General features: G+C 45.5%; 1 protein-coding gene across 4 annotated transcripts in view; it reads left to right on the top strand.

Annotated features, from left to right (window-relative positions):
* Positions 1-458: 458 nt before the first annotated feature.
* The window catches only part of PLD5 (phospholipase D family member 5), a 261,310-nt gene continuing 240,948 nt past the window's right edge, over positions 459-20,820 (top strand). The window contains exons 1-2 of one of the 4 annotated variants that reach the window (XM_042848386.2): positions 459-599; positions 1,460-1,645. In XM_042848386.2, coding sequence (XP_042704320.1) covers positions 1,460-1,645 — 186 coding nt within the window. In that variant the 5' untranslated portion in view covers positions 459-599. Of the gene's footprint in view, positions 600-1,042; positions 1,646-20,820 lie in introns of those variants that run through there. The other 3 variants (XM_008170449.4, XM_008170452.3, XM_024107156.3) reach the window with 3 other exon arrangements.

Raw genomic sequence — 20,820 nt, 5'->3', positions numbered from 1 at the left:
TAGTGATTTCGTTCAAGGGGCACTCTGAGGCTTAATCCATTGATGTCTGTAAACTCTTTGAATGGAAGTTGCTCTATAAACGCATTCCTCTATTGTTTGCATGCATTATTGTATTGTATTATTAGAGTTGTTGAAACAGCTATGAAAAAAACAGCATGCAGAACAAGCAGAAGATTTTCCTTTTTCCCTGAGATTCTTTACCAGCCTTTGTGTTTGTTTGTTTTGTCTTGAACCAGTGCTGCCAGCATGAATTCCTTAGGGTAGTGTCTAACAAAGATCATTCCCCTGGTGGCTCATTTGTCATCCTCTTGGCTACAGTAGGAAGCTTTAGCTCCCACAAAGCCTTGTTTCCCGTGTTCAAACAAAACTGTTTAGGTGCTGATTCTGCCAGCCTGGCCAAGAGTCCAGTCTGTGGAAGTTGGGAGGGGGGCGCCTCGAAGTGCACAGTACCTGAGTGAGTCCTGCTGGCATTCTAACCTGAATGCTGCAAAGAAAGCAGGAAGAAAGCAGAGGGAGAGAAAGCCAGTGACATGAGATGACCGCACCTCGTCCTGCATATAGGCGCGCGGGCTGGGAGAACGAGCTGAGCCCACCCCATAGTGAGTGACCATCCAAGCTCCTTCTCCCCCGCAGGGTGGTCCCAAGGGGGACGTGCGCGCTTGCTTCCCACAGGTGGATGCTCGTGCCGGTGCCTCTGACTCCCAGGTGCGGCAGACGGGGCTGGCGTGGCTCGGGAACTGGCTGGAGCAGGGGGACGCGCGTTCCCTGCTTGGGGAGCCGCTGAAGTTTGGCCAGCCAAGGAAAGGGCCGGTCACAAGGGGAGGGGCCGGGGGAGGTGTCTCCCTCCCGTTAGACAAGCTCGCCTGGATTCAGCAGCCAGCAGCTGTCACCTCCGCTCCTCTGGGGAAGCCGCCTGCACCCCAGGGAGGAGGCAGCGCGGCTCCTGTCCTAGAAGCCACCGTGGGGCTTGTTAAGTGTTCCCCAAAGGTGGCTGCTGGAGAGGAGGCGGAGCTGAACTAATGCCAGGGACCGTGGCGGCGGCGGCAGCAGCTCCAGCCCCTTCACTGCACCAACCTGCGGGCTGGCTGGAGAGAGAGCCCAGCCCCTCCCTCTTCAGCAGCAGCGGAGCAGCCGCCGCTACCACCTCCCCGCCCCGGCTCTCTCCGGCCCAGGGTCCCAGCCAGTGCCGCGAGAAAGCGCCTTGCGCTGCGCCCGCTCCGGACTGCAGCTGCCTGCCGGCGGGGGCAACAAGCCGCAGCTGCATCTTGGAGCATCTGCTGTCCTGAGTCCTCCTGCTCCCCTCCCAGCTCCCCCCTCCACACCTGCAGCTCTTCTTCCCCTCCCCCTCCCTTCTGAATTATTTCTCCTCCTCCCTCTTTTCCTCCCCCCCCACCACCTGGTGCCTCCTAATTCCTTGGTTTCCTCTGGTTTTCCTTGGACTCTGCCTTGTCATGTCAAGATGGAAGTCAGGCATGACTGGCTCGCCTCTTCCCCCCACGAGGGCTTCGAGCAGCTGAGGCTGAAGAGCCGCCCCAAAGAGCCATCCCCGAGCCTCCCCAGAGTAGGTGCCAACTTCTACAGCACTGTCAAGCAGCAGGACTTCAGTGCCAGTGTCTGGCTGAGGAGGAAAGACCAACTGGAGCATGTAAGCCAGCTTCTGATTCCCTTCTTTCCTTTCCCTGCTGGGTCTCCTCCAGCAAAGCCCAGGGAGGAGTGAGGTGTGAGCTTCAGTGATCTGTTGGCGAAATTCCCAAAGGGTAGAGGAGGAAAGAAACTAGCCAAAGGTCCCGAAGCGGCCCACCGAAGTAAACAGCCTGTTGGAATATATTCCCCAAACCGCTGTGTAAAATGTGAGTGGGAAAGTTATGTGGAGCCTGAGAAGTTATTAAACATCCTTGCATTATTTCCCAGCCTCCTACAAACTGAGCACTGAGAGTGGAGATGTATTGGGAAGGTGGCACTGGGGCTCACTGCTGTGTTGGCTTGTAATTGATCTAATATAGACCTAGGACTGTTTAAAAGAAAACATTAGTCTAGATGTGATTTTTCTCTTCCTACGTGGGGCTTTAAAATGTTAACTCTGTGTAGAGTCCAGGAGGTTTCCCTGAAGGATCAATTCCTGCAGCAGTATTATATGACTTAAGGATGTGTCTTTGGGGCCACAGCAGATCTGATGCTGGGGATGGCTGCAGTGAATATTTCATGAGGTTTTGAAGTGCTTGTAAGTAGTGCTGTGATTCATATGTTTTAAAGCAATGTTGTTGTTTTGCTTTATGTAACTTTTAAAAGCAAGGAACGGAGTTGAAATAAATGGCATGCTTTTTAGATGAAGCTCATAGTTAGTATGTAGTACAAGCAAAATAAGGAGATAGACGCATATAGATAGCGAAGCAAAAGAGACTGAATGGGTTTACATATTGCAACAGACTGTAAATTATTCACCAATGGAAAGGATGGGAGACAGTGACATACAGTTAAAAATGACTGAGATACATAGAAAAATATTACATTTGATGTAAGCCATGTTAGGGTTTATTTCAGGTAGAAATCCACTTATTAAAAGCATAACGGACCTATTGTTGCATGAAAATTATAGATAGTACATTAACACCTGTTTAAGATGAAACCTGAAAAACAACTAGTAGATAAGGTGTTAAATTTCCTTTCCACCAAATTGTATAATATAAAAATATTCCTTTTTAAGTACTTGTACCTGTTAATGAAATATTAAATATAGGTTGTGTTTACAATTCTACTAAAATCACAAGAACTGATGAATTGCTGGAAATAGAATTCAATATTTCTCAAAATATTTGAAATGTTCTGCATACCTTACTACACATCTCCCTGATTCTTCACACTAACAACAAGGCTTCACAGTAGTAAGCTAGTAAGCTGAGTGTTTTCCCATTCTGAGTCAAAAAGAAAGGTCATTGCTTTATCTCAGGAGGGCTGAGTGTTAATACATAAAAAGCACAGAAATCTAACTATTGGGTTTGTAACTGGTTTTACATGTAACTGGTTCTACGTGTTGATTGTCTTTTGCCAAGACGTAACACTACTACCCCATCTATAATCAAACAACACATAATTAGACACTGTTCTGGTATCTGAACATTAGCATGCCCAAATATATATAAAATACATTTAAAAAAAATTGTCCCATAGTATGGCCTAGGATGAGCTAAATAGACCTTACTTGTTTGAAAAGAACAAGTGGATAGCCCCCACCCCTTTTTTTGTGTGCTTATTTATTATAAAGTCTGAACTTGGCATAGTAATCTGAAATAGAGCTGCAACATCAATGTGAAAAGGTTTCCTGTAACCATACATATGAATGTATGTCCTTTGGGAGACTACATTCTCATTTGAGCCAGCTATTTCATTCCCAGAGCGCATTTGAACGATGTTAAGAAAAAATAATTGGAACATGGATATTCCTTGCACACAATGAAATATTTGAGTACACATTTAATGGCTATGTTTATTATGAATAGATTGCAGTATACTGTATGTACCAAGTGTATACATGTAAAGTACATACTTTATTTTTATGATTTAGGATAATTTTAACACTCATGAGTGGTGGACTAGAGACTAGGGTGACCAGATGTCCCGATTTTATAGGGACAGTCCCGATTTTTGGGTCTTTTTCTTATATAGGTTCCTATTACCCCCCCACCCCCATCCCGATTTTTCACACTTGCTGTCTGGTCACCCTACTAGAGACACAAATTGTTACATACCTCACCTCAATGAGTATTTAATCCCAAATTCATGTGTTTATTGTTTATAAAATACCTGGTGCCATGTAATTATTGTCTGTTTTTAAAGAGGTGGTTAGTGCTTACTTAGCCTTTTCTGCCCCCCCCTTTTTTTCTTTTTCTTTTTTTTTTTACAAAGGGTAATACTTTGAGTTGCATCATTTTTAATGGCCTGTTCACTCATGTAGTGATGTTTCTGATTGAGATAGGATACTGTAGGTATACATGCTGCATGATGTAGATGGAGAATATATGTAACATTTTAGTTTGCCACTTTCTTCTGATACAATCATGCTATTTAATCTGTGCTAAGAAAATCATTCCATTTAGGAATGAACATACTTATGTAAACCATCTATAGCTTAAAGCAAAATAGATATAAATAAAATTGATACATACAACAATGGCAGATGCAGGTAAAGGAAGATTATATAAACACAGATATGCACACACTCACTCTGGCGACATAACATTTATTTAAATAATGCTTCCAATAGAGTTATAACATTTATTTAAACTGATTTCAATGGAGTTAGGGCAGGGATGAAGTTGTATAATATGTTATACCTTACTTCTAGAAAAATTGCTGTAGATCCCAAGGATATTGTATATTGACTTCTTCGGGTTACCAGCAAGATTTATTGACCAGAGAAGTTTCATTGAAGTCAATATTTATCTTAAGAGGCAGAAAAACAACTTAATGGAATTATGAAGTAAATATATGTGTTACTCAGAAATACTTATAAAACTCTTATGGTTATCAATTTCAAAACTGTAAAAGTTTTTTCTTTTAAACTAAATTGTAAAGTTAGAGGTACAGAAAACAAAATACTATAAATATCCCAAGCTTTATATGGAACTCACGGCAACCCATCAGAAGGTACTCATTTACAGTTCATCTGATTTCTTAAGTGACTTCTTGTTCCATCTCTTACCACTACTGTCTGATCTCCAAGGAGATAAAGCTCTAGAAACATATTGCTGACTTGACTTCTTTTACATTAGTCTGGATTTCCTTCTTCCAAGCTGTAATGATATAGATTATGTTACTGTTAATTTGACAATTTTTCAAGTCACATCAGATTTTAAAACAAGTCACTCATATTCTGTTTCTTGGCTAATGACCAAGTACAGCAAGTACCTCAGCACATGCCTAAATTTAAGCAATTTAAGTCCTATTAAAGCTTAAAGTTAGACTCATGCTGAAGTACCTGGCTGAACTGCGGCCTAAATGCATCAATACACTGCATTTTAATGGGTCAAAATGACATAATGCTAGTTTATAGTTTAAAAGGGGGGATTTTTCCAAATGAAGACTATAATCAAAGAACCTTGTCTTATGGGACAAGGTTCTTAAATCCGTATTAGAGATATTTCAATTCAGAATCAGGGTGTAATGAAATCCCTCACATTCTAAGTATCTGGTTTAGTCATTTTCTAATGCCTCTTGTGAGATTATTGGCCTGGTAAGTGACACAACTGATTGAAGACTTGTCTGAAATCCTTAGATCTCTTCTTTGTATAAGTATTCTTTTTAATGGAAAAGGGTCCCCTTTGCCTCCATCCCCTATTTTATCTTTTCAGTGAGATTTGAGATGGAGTAGGGAGGGGAGGAAGATAAATGTTGTGGGTGACCTCTGAAAGTCCTTAGTTGTGCTGATAACTATCTGCTGTTGGGTTAAGTCATGGCAGTTCTTCATATTCTCTCAGCAACCTGGTTCCCTCGGTAACAACAACAGAATATATTTATGCAGCTCCCTCCATATGGGCATTGCAAGGTGCTTTAGAATAAAACCTGTTTAAAATGATCAATTTTTAAACCAGACAAGAGCAACTTGAAGGAAATGTTTCTTGAATGTTTTTTTAAAATGTGTAACAGATTAGAAACTGAAACTAGAAACGTAGTTCTACAGTTGTGAAGTATTATGGAGTCACCCTAATTAAGGGTGCATCAAGGTTTGCACTTAAAGCAGGGGTTCAACCTCATTGTTTTGTATGATAAATACAGTGTTTCCTTTTTTAAATATACACATGTAATGGTGAACAAAGACTGCATTTTCTAATGATTTAGAAATAAACTTGTTAATTATTTTTTGGGTTAAAATTTAATTAAAAATGGGCCTCAACAGTTTTTGTCTTCAGATTATAACTTTTTTGGGGGGGGCCTGGTAGCTAAAGAGCCATTGTCCCCAGGGAGCCAAAAATCCTCTCTTGCACACACATACATGCATTAACACTACAGCTCTTGATTAAGCTACAATAAAAAACAAAGAACACAAACAACAGCAAAACATTAGGTTGTAATTAAGCAAAGTTAATAACAATGGCTGTATCATCTTTCTACAGTTTTACTCAGAGCTAGATCAGTGGCTCAAGTCATTCTTAAGTTATGTAATTGTGACATCGGAGGTAACTTACCCAATCATCACTATTCCGTTAATTTGCATGCTGCAGTTTTATTGGCTGCAGGGAGGGAATTGTGTGGTAGGTGATGGGCTCAGAGTTCCAACTCGCTAACACTAAGCCTTCAGATGTTTTGCAACACTGTGGCTGAGACATACACACAGAGCTAAGAAACTAATATTTCTCTTAAGTTTCATGGCCATCACAAAATTTAAATACTTTACATTAGGCTACATTTCACCTCTATATTAGTTGAAATTTGACCTTGACAAATTAAATTTTAATGATTGTAAAACTATTTAAAATTTTCTTTTAAGCAACTGTTTGTGTCTAACATCTGTCATTACATAGCAAAGTACATGCAATGGAAAACTAGGCAATTCATAAGCAAACTACTTTGAGAGATCATTAAGATAACATCAACAACACTTATTAAAACACATTCAAATGAATAACAGCATTCTTCATCTAAGGGACCGATGACATATGCATAACAATAACACATCACATGTTAACACATAAGGGGAATGAAGGTCCTAACTCTGATTTCTGAGATATATCACATCACAAAGCAGGAAATTCAGAGCTACAGTAATCCACAATAACTGTGACTAGGACTCAAACAAAGTAAATTCAATACCCAACAATAGATTGTAAAGGTGTCAAAAGAATTCCATGGTTGGTAGTGACAGTGGCTGGAAGGCATAACAAAAGTAAGAATGGTAAAGATCCTGAATCAGCAGAATCCAATAAATCATTACACTCCTTCCCAAAGGAGCTTCTGTGCTGTGGTGAGCTCTACAACGTGACTTGTATTTTACATGAGTTAAATGGAACAAGATGAATTTGTATCAGAATGTAAATTACTTTTTCAAGCACTTTAGATTAAAAAAAATGAAGTGGAAATCAGGCAAATATTAGACAGTTGAGAAAGTTGCAACAAAGGAACTGTTAACGCTTGTATAAGGTTAGGTGGAATATTGCCAGGTTCCAAGGAAGAACTGACTCAGTTGAATAAATGGTATTCAACTAAGAGAGAATTCAGGAAGCTCGTAGACAGTTTTTCTCCCAATATTTGGAGCTTATTCATGAAACAATTGCAGCTCTTATATAGGGTTACCATATTTTGTGCCTCCAAATGGAGGACACTCCAAGGCCCACGGCCCCGCCCCTAGCCCCGCCCACACCCCTGCCCAACCCCGCCCCCTCCCCAAAGTCTCCGCCCCCTCCCCTGCTTCCCGCAAATATTTGATTCCCGGGAAGCCTGAAGCAGGTAAAGGGGGTGTGGGGGGAGGAGGCGCGGCCCAGGCTGGCCCCCCGGCGTTTCCAGCCTGGGTCAGCTCGGGCCCTGGGGTGCCGGCCCCGGCCGACCACCCCCGGCCCGCCCAGCACTGCCGGCCCCCGGCGGCCCGGCAAACCCCCGGCTCCCCGCGGGCCCGGCTGACCCCCGGCTCCCCGCCGGCCCGGCTCCCCGCGGGCCGGCTGATGCGGCTCCCCGCCGGCCGGGGTCCCCGCCGGCCCGGCCGACCCGGCTCCCCGCGGGCCCGGCTCCCCGCCGGCCCGGCCGACCCGGCTCCCCGCCGGCCGGGGTCCCCGCGGGCCCGGCCGACCCGGCTCCCCGCCGGCCCGGCAGACGCGGCTCCCCGCCGGCCGGGGTCCCCGCCGGCCCGGCCGACCCGGCTCCCCGCCGGCCGGGGTCCCCGCGGGCCCGGCCGACCCGGTTCCCCGCCGGCCCGGCCGACCCGGCTCCCCGCCGGCCGGGGTCCCCGCGGGCCCGGCCGACCTGGCTCCCCGCGGGCCCGGCCGACCTGGCTCCCCGCCGGCCCGGCCGACCCGGCTCCCCGCCGGCCGGGGTCCCCCCGGGCCCGGCCGACCCGGCTCCCCGCCGGCCGGGGTCCCCGCGGGCCCGGCCGACCCGGCTCCCCGCCGGCCCGGCCGACCCGGCTCCCCGCCGGCCGGGGTCCCCCCGGGCCCGGCCGACCCGGCTCCCCGCCGGCCGGGGTCCCCGCGGGCCCGGCCGACCCGGCTCCCCGCCGGCCCGGCAGACGCGGCTCCCCGCCGGCCGGGGTCCCCGCGGGCCCGGCCGACCCGGCTCCCCGCCGGCCCGGCAGACGCGGCTCCCCGCCGGCCGGGGTCCCCACGGGCCCGGCAGACGCGGCTCCCCGCCGGCCGGGGTCCCCCCGGGCCCGGCCGACCCGGCTCCCCGCCGGCCGGGGTCCCCCCGGGCCCGGCCGACCCGGCTCCCCGCCGGCCGGGGTCCCCGCGGGCCCGGCCGACCCGGCTCCCCGCCGGCCCGGCAGACGCGGCTCCCCGCCGGCCGGGGTCCCCCCGGGCCCGGCAGACGCGGCTCCCCGCCGGCCGGGGTCCCCCCGGGCCCGGCAGACGCGGCTCCCCGCCGGCCGGGGTCCCCCCGGGCCCGGCAGACGCGGCTCCCCGCCGGCCGGGGTCCCCCCGGGCCCGGCCGACCCGGCTCCCCGCCGGCCGGGGTCCCCGCGGGCCCGGCCGACCCGGCTCCCCGCGGGCCCGGCCGACCCGGCTCCCCGCCAGCCGGGGTCCCCGCGGGCCCGGCCGACCCGGTTCCCCGCCGGCCGGGGTCCCCCCGGGCCCGGCCGACCCGGCTCCCCGCCGGCCGGGGTCCCCCCGGGCCCGGCCGACCCGGCTCCCCGCCGGCCGGGGTCCCCGCGGGCCCGGCCGACCCGGCTCCCCGCCGGCCCGGCCGACGCGGCTCCCCGCCGGCCGGGGTCCCCGCGGGCCCGGCCGACCCGGCTCCCCGCCGGCCGGGGTCCCCCCGGGCCCGGCCGACCCGGCTCCCCGCCGGCCGGGGTCCCCCCGGGCCCGGCCGACCCGGCTCCCCGCCGGCCGGGGTCCCCCCGGGCCCGGCCGACCCGGCTCCCCGCCGGCCCGGCCGACCCGGCTCCCCGCCGGCCGGGGTCCCCGCCGGCCCGGCCGACCCGGCTCCCCGCCGGCCGGGGTCCCCGCCGGCCCGGCCGACCCGGCTCCCCGCCGGCCCGGCTGACCTCCCGATTTTCCGGACGTGCCCGGCTTTTGGGGATTTCCCCCCGGACGGGGATTTGAGCCCCCAAAAGCCGGACATGTCCGGGAAAATCCGGACGTATGGTAACCCTATCTTATAACAAATTTCCATTTAGCATAGGAGCCTGATCAAATGCCCATTGGACTCAGTTGAATGAATTCTATTGACTTCAGTGGGCTTCAGCTCTGCCCTAGAAGACTAGTGTTTTGAAAAAGGGTAATTTGGATGCACCTCTCTACAGCAGTGATACCGGAGAAAGATGCTACCCCTTGATGCTCTTCCCGAAGCAAAGCACATTTGTGCAGTTTTCATACTGCAAAAAGTCTGATTTTTTTAAATTGTTGAATGCTATTTTGCCTCAAGATATCACTCTCTTTGGAGACCACAAAACAGAGGTAACCAAGGAAAGTAATGATGCAGGGAAAAAGCCAAAGAACACAGAAGTATGGTAGCTGTTTAACAGTGCAAGGAAATACTACATAACCTTTTAAGATGGAAAATGGGAAAACTTCTTTATTCAGTTAAAATTGCAGAGCGAATTTAAAGTGATGTCCTTGGGGGGTGGGGGGGAAACGTACTCACTGGAGTAGTTGTTATTCATGCAAGTAGTCCCACTGTTTCAAGTAGTCAGAATATAATTAGCCCGGCTGTCATTTGGTTAGGTTATTCTCCTAGTCTTACAAAAAGTTCCCTGTGATCTTGAAATCACAGTAAAAAGCCTTTAATTTACAATTAAGGTACTACATTGAGATCTGTGGATGTAAAATAACATTGTTAAAATATTGTAGTTATAAAAACAGATGATGTGAGACAGAAAATTCAAAGCTAAAGTTAAACTGTTTGAAAGTCAAGTGATTGTAGTTGTATTTAAAGAAACCTACACATCAAACTGTTTCCAACACCAGCCTTTATTGTTTTCCCCTTTCTGTGGCTTATCCTGCACTTGCTAATGGTAGAACCCTACAAGTTGCCATATAGAAGAAACTTAAGTTCCTAAATTGTAATTAGGTTGTCTTAAAAAGATATCAATGCATAACCTTAATCAGTTATAACAAAGCTCTTAGAAATTAGAGAATTTTCATTCAAAGAAAAGAAAACTACAATTTCTAAAGTGGTGGTTCTATTTTTCCTAATACTAAATTTTTTTCTAACGTTTTTTTTAAAATTAATTTTCAGTATCAATTTTCTTGGAAAAAGTCGTCCGTATAAAGAAAAATCTTAATGCCTTTATTTAGAATGGTTGCCATTAAACAGTCAATATTTAAGTATCAGGGGGTAGCTGTGTTAGTCTGGATCTGTAAAAGCAGCAAAGAGTCCTGTGGCACCTAATAGACTAACAGACATATTGGAGCATAAGCTTTCGTGGGTGAATACCCGCTTCATCGGATGAAGAGGGTATTCACCCACGAAAGCTCATGCTCCAATACGTCTGTTAGTCTATAAGGTGCCACAGGACTCTTTGCTGCTTAGTCAATATTTAGCTACTGTTAACATGTAGTGGTATCTGACACAGTGAAATTATTTCCTATATTAAATAAGGGGGGAAACTGTGGGATCTTGTATCCCACTGTTTTGAAAAATGCTGATTTAAAAAAAAAAATTAACAGTAGTGTCTCTCAATTAATCCACAACTCAACCTGGATGTATTCAATAGCCAATAAAAATGTAAGTAGAATAGACTTACACATGAACATACATGGCTGTAGCAAACTGGAGCCCAAACACCAGGATGTAAAGATGAGCTGCTGGGGAGCATATGAAAAATATGTCATGGTTGCAAAGCTTAGAAGCTCCACTAAGCAGAAGTTCTGACAGCAACCCTGACCCTATAATAGAGTTTACAAACTCTGCAGGGGACTGAGCCTTGACTTTCTGCTTCTGCTCCCTTCTGCTTTTCATCTGATGCCCTTCAGTCAGCATACCAGGTACTAACTCCAGGGCAGAAACATGCTTAAGCAGTAAATTGAGATGAGTATTAACATCTCTGGCATAGTGGACATTAAGGCACTGATCCTGCAAGGGATTTTAGCATGTGCTTTGATCCTGTGAATAAGTAATCCCATTGAAGTTCAGTTAAACAATGTGCATACTGCTGATGTTTTCACAATGTCTTCTGGTCAGAAGTTTTATATGAAAACTCTGTTCCCTTAACTGGTCTTCATTGTATACTGATACAAATACCTTTTCATAGTGAGAGAGGCACAGACGGGGCACCAAGAGAATTTATCAAGAGCGATTACATCAAAGTACAGATGCAGGCTAAACCCTGTTTATGTTGAGCTGATAGGATCATTTCACAAGGTGGAATCACTGCAGGCATGCTAAAATATTTACATAACACTGTACAGAACATTTTGTGTGTTAGTAATGCTACGGAGTCCTAATCTTTTGATACAGTACAGTGTAGTATCATAATTTAGCTCTAGAGATAATACTTGAACAAGTATTTTAATAACATTTCAGTAGTTTACTGTATGTAGATTGATTGATTGATTCATTAATTCCCCTCTGGCAAAGTGTAATTTTATATTGCTGTGCAAAAACATAGCAGTTAGTACCTGAGTCTTTAATCAAAATATTACACCTGTGTTTGAGAATATATGGATTTTTGTCTTCTAAAACTTTAACACTCATTTAACCTCTTAAAGGTCACAATAAATACGCTCATGTTTTTTATACAACATGCAAAAAATTTAAATTCTGTATATGTAAAATATATATGTGTGTATATAGTACACACATGTGAAAGTGTAATGATATTATTTGCAGTGCTGTTATAGCCAGGTTGGTCCCAAGAAATTAAAGACAAGGTGGGTAGCAGTGGATATATGTCTGCAAGTTTTGCACCTTTGTTTTGGTGCCACTTTGAGTTGGTGTGTTCTGGTCTGTGGGGAATAGTGTTGCCAATTTTGGTTGGACTTATTCCTGGAGGTTTCATTACATGATAAACCTTTAATTCCTGGAGGATTGGCAATCCTAGTGGGGAGCTTGTTTTTGAAGATGAACTTGGAGATGTTAGGGGGTTGTCTGAAGGCCAGAAGAGGGGGTTTGGGAAATATTTCCTTCAGTATGTGGTCCCTGTTGAGCATGGTTTGTAATTGTTTAATGGTATCCCATATGGGTTCTAATGTGGGGAGGTAGGTGACAACAAGGGGTGTACAGTCGGACGTTTTTTCCCCCTGTATTGAAGCAGGTTCTCTTGGAGTAGTTAGGTGGCTGTTCCATGATGCAATCTACTTCTCTGGGGGGTGTCCTTGTAAGTGTGTTAAGGTGTATATTGCAGATTTTCTCCTTGGTACATAGTGTGTGGTATTTGAGTGCCTGGCTGTAGATAACTGAGTTCTTGGTGTGTTTGGGATGGTTACTGGACAATACTCAGATATGCCCACCCGCCAAAGTCATCATCAAGCTCGTTCATTTCATCCTCACCCATAAAAATTTTACAATGGGCACTAGGATGGCTCCCCAATATGCCAATCTCTTCATGGGCCACCTTGAGGAAGAATTTCTGGGCAAGTGCATCACAAAACCAGTGATATACCTGAGATACATTGGTTACATTTTCATCCTCTGGACTGACAACCTAAACTCCTTCATAGATTTCCACCACAACTTCAACCATCACCACCCATTCATCAAACAATTTCTAGAACACTCCCATGCCAGCATCAACTTCCTGTACACCACCATCAGCTTCAGCAATGGAAACCTACAGACAACTATACACAAGAAATCCATGGATCACCGCACCTGTCTTCACAGATCCATGGATCCTACACATGTCTGTCGCAACATGGGGTGAACCTCATCCAGTGCACTAAATATTCCAATAACTATGTGGGTGAAACAAGACAATCACTACATCTTCAAATGAATTCACACAGAAAAATTACACAAAACAAAAACACCATATCACCCAGGGGCAAACACTTTTCACAAAACAATCACTCCACATCTGACCTCTCAGTCCTCATCCACAGAGAAAACCCACACAACATCTTCTAAATTCATAATTCTGATAGACACCAAAAATCCTGGACTCAATAAAAACAGTCCTATGACTGCAGAGGTGTTAACTACCCACTTCGCCTTGAATGGTCTTTTGCAACATGTGTTAACTACTTATGGTAAAAAATCTCTTCCACCTTGTATTTAGCTGTTACATTGAGGACTTTTCCTAGATCTGAAGAACTCCATGTAAAACTCAAAAGCTTGTCTGTTTCACCAACAGAAGTTGGTTCAATAGAATTACCTCACCTACCTTGTCTCCCTAATAATATTATGTCTGTAAAGTGGAATATAAATGGACACTTAAATCAGTTGTGCAATTTCCTTGCTAAAAAGCACGAGTTGCAAATATGTTACGGAAGGCCTTATTTCTGGTTTCTGATTGAGCTAAGGCAATGTAATCAACAGCTTGTTTCCTTATTTATGTAGTTATTGTAGATCATAAATATCAATGATGCTATTCTAGTTTCTGTAGCTTTATGCATTTCACTATTTTTCTTTCTATTTACAATAAAAACATTTAATAGAATAATAAAAAACAAAGACTTGCTTCTAATAAGGTGAGGGCAATTCAATAACTTCCTGCCATTCTGATAAATTGGACATTCTGAATTTCTCAAAGGGGCTTTATACGCTATTCAGAGTGGAAATATTAACATATAGTGCTGGGAAGAGGACTGCAATATTAGCTAGTAATGAGTCGATCAGTAACTCGTTTCCTGCACTGATTTGATTTGACATATTTTATGTATCCTTAAATAGTAAGTGGACAGTGGGGGCCTGATCTTGGTTTGGGTCCAGAGGTGCTATGATAATACAAGCTAATAATAATGAACGAATGTGCATTTCTGTTTTTAATACGTGACAGACATACAGTGAATGAGTTAGACATCTCCGTCATCAACTCTTTTAATCATGGTAAAGCCTATCTTTGTAGCACTTTAAATTCATTGCACAGTCACAGGAATCATGCAGCTCTCGAATGGTCCCCCTAAATCTGCTTCTCCCCAAGCAGTATTATTTTGCTTGGGGAGAATGAGTCACTGGGGTCTCTGGTGAGCCATATCCTTTGGCACTTCCTACACTCAGCACTCTGGCCAGTTGCTGACCTGATAGAGCACTATAGAAGGGAGCAATTTGAGAGCAACCTTCCTCAGCTGCCCAGTCACTCATTTCTTGATCCTATACCCATTGAGGTCAAGTGGTGCAAGATTACATTTTCAGAACAGCCCCACAGGAGAAGAGAAGTAGTCATGTGTGCTCATTGAGGGTCTTAGTAGTTCAGCCACTACTGAACTGGGGTAAAGGATGTGGCTGCAGAGTCCAATTGCCTTGAACCAGTGTAAAAGGGATGGGGGAAGAATCCAGCTGACTGAAGTCCTCATCTCTGGCCCTGTTCGGTTCTAGCTTTCTGGACCATCAAGTCAACAACTAGAGTCAGTGGCTTGAGAAGACCTTCTATACCCCACTCCACTGCTTCAGCATTACAGCCTCTCCAGCAAATTATTGTAAGGGATGGGAAGGACCCTAATATGAGGAGCATCAGGTGTAAGTCTGGCAGGCAGGGGCAACATAGAAAATGGAATGGGAACCCAAACAAATTCAGAGGGAGAAGGACAGAGACTCAAATGTCAGGATGGGGGACAGAGAAGAAGGTGGTAGGGAGAAAACTGCTTTATTTTCAGATGGGTACATTTTCATTTCTTTCAGCTGCCATTGCAATTCGCTATCACTGGTAATTAAATTTGTAGCCAAACAAAGCTGAGAAATAAAACCTGACTTGACCATTTTTTTTCACTCCCTTCCCCCACTGAAAAAAAATAATTTCCTATTAGAAAGTGTATTTGGAGAAAAACCTCACCCACCAAAAATTAAATGGGGATTCTTTCTTTCTCTAATTGCTGAATTCTTCCATTTTCATGTTTGATGCTCTTTTAAGTGTAAATGTGCACCTGCTTAAATATTGCTTAAGCCAGAAATCCAAAACAAATAACAGATGCACTATTGTCTCTGGGGGTGAATCAGTTATGTGATCAAATTAAGGAATAAACCTGGATATAGGGGTTTGAATGTGAGTGATGTATTAAACAAAGCTAATGGTATTGCCAAAATCTGTAATTCCAAAAAGGGCAATGCTATAGCATCCCCTTAAGAAACACACTCCATATAGGGTATGTTGTTGGTATCCATTTGCTAAATTGCATTTATCATGTGCACCTCTGGCTGCTTTACCAGTACTCTGCCCATTAATCCATCTCTGCTGGGACTGCAATAATTCAGAGATTTCACACCCTGAGTAGCTTCAAACAGCCATCATACTCTTCTGTGGCAGGCTGAGCTTTTAAAAAAAAAAATTTTTTTTAAGGAAGTGTTGTTCTTTCTCTCAACTGTCTAGTTTCCTCTCTCACATCCAAAATTATATTTGTTCCAAGGCTCATGATAGACAATGGTCAGTCCCAGACCAGTTATGGATTTGAGGTACAATATCTCCTGACCCATGTGGTGCTGGAAATTCTATGGAAAGTCTTTCCAAGGGGAAACACAGCTCTTGCTTCTAGATTTGGTAAGTCATGAGCTCATGAAGTTAATATTTACAACACTGTAAGAGATTTAACTAAAAGTTTTAGAGGGTAATAAAATGTATTATTTTTCCTTTCTCTACCTAGGTCTAGGTTGACTGCATACATTTTCGTAGGAATAAAGGACAATTGTATAAATATCATGGGACAAAGTTCTTTAAACCCTGCAATCTTTTGTCTGTGGTTCCAAATCATCTGGATCAGAGTGTACCATCATGTGTATGATTTTTGCTGAAATATGGGACAAAGAGTGTCCTGTGCTGCTTTGTTACAGGATGCAAGTTATTGGGTACTAGATAAGGCATGTCCCTTAAATAAGACGTTCCTGGCTACCATGTCTGGTGCAGTTTGTAGCCAAAATTTGTGGTTGGGGAATTATAATTTAACAATTTAGCATGCAGGAGACTGAAAGGGTTTAGCCTCCAGATTAGTTACTATATTATGAGTGTTCTCAGGATAAGAGACCTGATAAGCACATGAGAACCAGTTTAGGCTAATCACATTTACTTTAATAATCTGATGAACCCTTGAATACTGCAATATGATGAGGAAAAGAAATATAATACAGAATGTCCAGCACTGGATCCTGAAATAAGTGGTATGACTGATGGTGGGTCAGCAGTCTTTCATGTTCCAGTGCAGGGCCGGCTTTAGGAAGTGCGGGGCCCAATTCAAACATTTTCGGCAGGGCCCCGGCAGGGATGACTAAAAAAAAACCATGTTAAAAAAAGCCTTTCATTTCTTAGCAACCGGTTCCCTATAAAAAGTTCTGATTTAAGGGATGTGCCACAGTATGTATTTTTTGTACCAATAGGGTTACCATACATCCGTATTTTCCCGGGAGGAATTACTGTCCACAGGCTGGGCTCACTCTGGAGCCCGCAGCAGCTGGTCTTGGAGGAGCCGGACCTGGTGATCGAAGTGTCCGGCCGGCGGATCCGAGTCCACAAGTCGGTGCTGGCGGACAACTCCCCGGACATCCTGCGGGTGAAGGGGGTGAGCTACGGGGCGCTGCGCTTGCTCATCGACAGGGCCGGCATGGGCGACATGCGCCAGGACAACCTGGCCGAGGTGGTGAGCGGCGCCCGCATGCTGCAGATGCCTGTGCTCTACACTGTGCGGCTGAGGCCATGCGGGCCCAGCTGCACTTCCACCACTGCTACCAGCCGCTGTGCTGCCCCTGGGAATGTGCCGCCCCAAGCAAGTGCTTGTTTTGCTGGTGCCTAGAGCCGGTCCTGGTTGGCAGGGCTGGAGACAGAAGAGGTGGGACTGGCTGGCTTCAGGCAGAGGGGTGCAGCAGGGGTTGGCCTGAGACAGGGCAGGGGGTGTGGGGCTGGCTGCAGGCAGGGCAGGGGATGCAGGGCTGGTGCGGACAGGAGGGGTGTGGGGCTGGTGTGAGCAGAGGGTGCGGATACAGCCCACCCTGTATGGTAAGTGCCCCCTCCTCCTCCCTCCCCCACCAGGGTAGCAGCAGCAGCCCGGGGCTTGGGGGGCTATTTAAAGGGCCCAGGACTTCCCTGCTTCCACCACCCCAGCCCTTCCAATAGCCGCGGGAGCCCTGGGAAAGCAGCGGGGCTCCAGTGTCTATTTAAAGGGCCGGGGCGGTAGAAGAAATGGGAGCCCCGGACTTTTTAAATAGCCCCCAGAGCCCTGCAGCCCTACCCCAGGGCTCCAGCAGTGGGGCTCTGGTGGCAATTTAAAGGGCCTGGGGCTTCAGCCCCTGATGGGAGCCCAAGGCCCTCTAAATTGCCCCCTGGGGAAGCTGGGCCACCCCGGTACGGTGCACCGGCTCTTGCCGGTACACCGTGCTTGGGCGCGGGGCCCTCTTAGGGGTGGGGCCTGATTCAGGGGAATTGATTGAATTGGCCTAAAGCCGGCCCTGTTCCAGTGTATGCTACATCATATAGGATGCCTCCTGTATTTTATGAATATTCCTATGTGTCTCCGCCTATCTTCTTATTTAAGGTTCTGCACTCTATCTTTTAGGGGTACACACTGTTAATTGGTTACTTGCGTATTTACCCCACTAGCATCTACATCAATTAGTTGCCATGGTATTTCTGTGGTTAATCATACTTCTTAAACTTATCCTAAAATATCAATAATGTGGTATTACTTTTTTGTGTTATCCAAGATTAAAGCAACAGTTAAATACAACTTACCCAGCAATTACCTACATCATTGTTGCCATGTTATTCTTATGTCAAGCTACTTAGGCCTAGATTAGCTAAGCAAATTACCTTACAGGTCATGGGCCTGTTTATTTGCATTGCAGCATTAATCAATACTTATCTTACCTATATCTGTTTATGACAGACTACAAGTTAGAGTGATGGTACTAAGGGAGCAGATGGAGGGATATAAAAATCTGCAGTGATAAAATTCTAATATAATCTTCCTGTATATTATATACAGAATCTGTGATGAGGTATGGTTTTATTGTTGCTTCTTTGACATGACTTCGTAAATTAGCTTATTGCACCAGTCCAGGAAAGAACCAGTGCCACACCCACGTCTTTTCAGGCCATTGCCTCAGGGTACAATTTATTGTTTGAACCCAAACTTGTGAGCAACTTAAAACAAAGCAATTCCCCTGACCAGATGTCCCGATTTTATAGGGACAGTCCTGATTTTTGGGTCTTTTTCTTATATAGGCTCCTATTACCCCCCACCCCTGTCCCGATTTTTCACACTTGCTGTCTGGTCACCCTAGCCTCTAGAGACATTTCCTGGGGATTGAGGCAAGGGAAAGAGGCTTCATGCTTTCTGTAAGTCCCCCGCTGAACCATGTGACACACAAGGAGCCCTTAATTCTTTCCTGGCAGTTTTACTGTGTCACACACTGTGTAATTCACTCTTAGTTTTGCTGCTAGTGAGTAATTCAGCCATACCAGTCATGCTGATAAAATTTTTATACCATGCCATGCTATCATGGATTTTCTATTTATGTGACATGTGGTCTTGAAACCCATAGAATTAAATTCCTTTGTTTCTACAGCATGTGATACCTTAGCAATTGGAACCAAAATGCCCTTCCTTTGGGAAATTCTGACTGGTTCTGAATGGACTCAAAAGCTGAGTTTTGACATTTCCTGCAAAATGAAAATTCAGAAGAACTTGATTTAGGAACATTAAAACAAAGGAATCCAATAACATCAAATTGTTTCAGTAATGTTGAAACATGTTGTTTCGAGAGTGTAAAAATGTGATGATTTGACTTTATCATTTTCATTAATTCTGTTTTTGCCCTTTATATTAAAATATTAAATATGATTGGCTGAGCAAAGTGAGGAGTGAGGCCTAACACTCAGCTTGATAGCATTTCTGTCTGTAACACAACTACTTTTGAAGAGCACACATGATCAATTCAAAAATTTCTAGGTGTCAGTGGGAAGAATCTATTGATTTTGGTGACAGTTGAAAATACAGAACACTTGGAAAAGCCTGATTTCCAAACAGTGCCCATTAGAAGCTGTATGCATAGGAGCACTGGCGGAGGCAACTCAGGGCTTGTCTACAAGTCTTCTTGTTGCCAAGAAGGCTAACGGCATTTTGGGCTGTATAAGTAGGGGCATTGCCAGCAGATTGAGGAACGTGATCGTTCCCCTTTATTCGACATTGGTGAGGCCTCATCTGGAATACTGTGTCCAGTTTTGGGCCCCACACTACAAGAAGGATGTGGAAAAATTGGAAAGAGTCCAACGGAGGGCAACAAAAATGATTAGGGGTCTGGAGCACATGACTTATGAGGAGAGGCTGAGGGAACTGGGATTGTTTAGTCTCCAGAAGAGAAGAATGAGGGGGGATTTGATAGCAGCCTTCAACTACCTGAAGGGGGGTTCCAAAGAGGATGGAGCTCGGCTGTTCTCAGTGGTGGCAGATGACAGAACAAGGAGCAATGGTCTCAAGTTGCAGTGGGGGAGGTCCAGGTTGAATATTAGGAAACACTATTTCATTAGGAGGGTGGTGAAACACTGGAATGCGTTACCTAGGGAGGTGGTGGAGTCTCCTTCCTTGGAGGTTTTTAAGGCCCGGCTTGACAAAGCCCTGGCTGGGATGATTTAGTTGGGAATTGGTCCTGCTTTGAGCAGGGGGTTGGACTAGATGACCTCTTGAGGTCCCTTCCAACCCTGATATTCTATGATTCTATGATACACTTGAAACACTACAGCTATGCTGCTGTGGTGCTTGAGTGTATATGCTACCTATGCCAATGGGAGGGGTTCTCCTGTTGGCGTATTCTTCCCTCAACCTAGCAGTAGAATTCTTCTCTCAACCTAGCACTGACTACAGCGGGGGGGATTTTTCACACCCTTGAATGACGTAGCTGGGTTGACCTAATTGTACAGTGTACTATCGACTCAGGGGTAGAGACTGTTTTCTTGTCCCTCCCATCACCTGCCAGCTTGGCCTACATATGCAATGAAGTATATGACCTGCTAGTATATTATAACATATTATAACATAAAAGTCTCATAGACTTTAAGGCCAGAAGGAGACAGCATGATCCTCCTGGACATTGCAGGCCACAGAACTTTGCCCACCCACTCCTGTAATAGACCCATAAGCTCTTGCTGGGTTACTGAAGTCCTCAAATCTTGATTTTAGCTCTACTGCATTTCCTATGTCTAGAAAATCGGTAAATGAAAAGTCTAAATGAAATTAATCAAAATGATAAAGTCAAAATGAAATATTTTTCCTTTATTGAAATTAATCTTGTTGACTATCAAAATGAAACGAGTCTAAGTGAATTTTCAACTTTTTCCCATTGACAATTTAATTGAAACTGACACATCTTATGAAATGTTTTGACTTTGACAAAATTGCAGTTTTAATCAGCTTTACTTGCAACGAGGAGATAACATATTTGTACCTTTTGTCCACTAATCCCATCTCAGATGAGATTATTGCTAACATTACAAACTTGTGAGCAGTTTCAAGTAGCTACTTCTTCAAAAAAAAAAAAATCTTTGTCACAAAAATATTTTCTTCCTTCTCCCCAAAAGTGAATAACATTTGCTGTCTTCATGCC

The sequence above is a fragment of the Chrysemys picta genome, chromosome 3, assembly GCF_011386835.1.
Source record: "Chrysemys picta bellii isolate R12L10 chromosome 3, ASM1138683v2, whole genome shotgun sequence".
Lineage (NCBI taxonomy): Eukaryota > Metazoa > Chordata > Testudines > Emydidae > Chrysemys > Chrysemys picta.
This window is presented reverse-complemented; position numbering and strand designations above follow the sequence as displayed.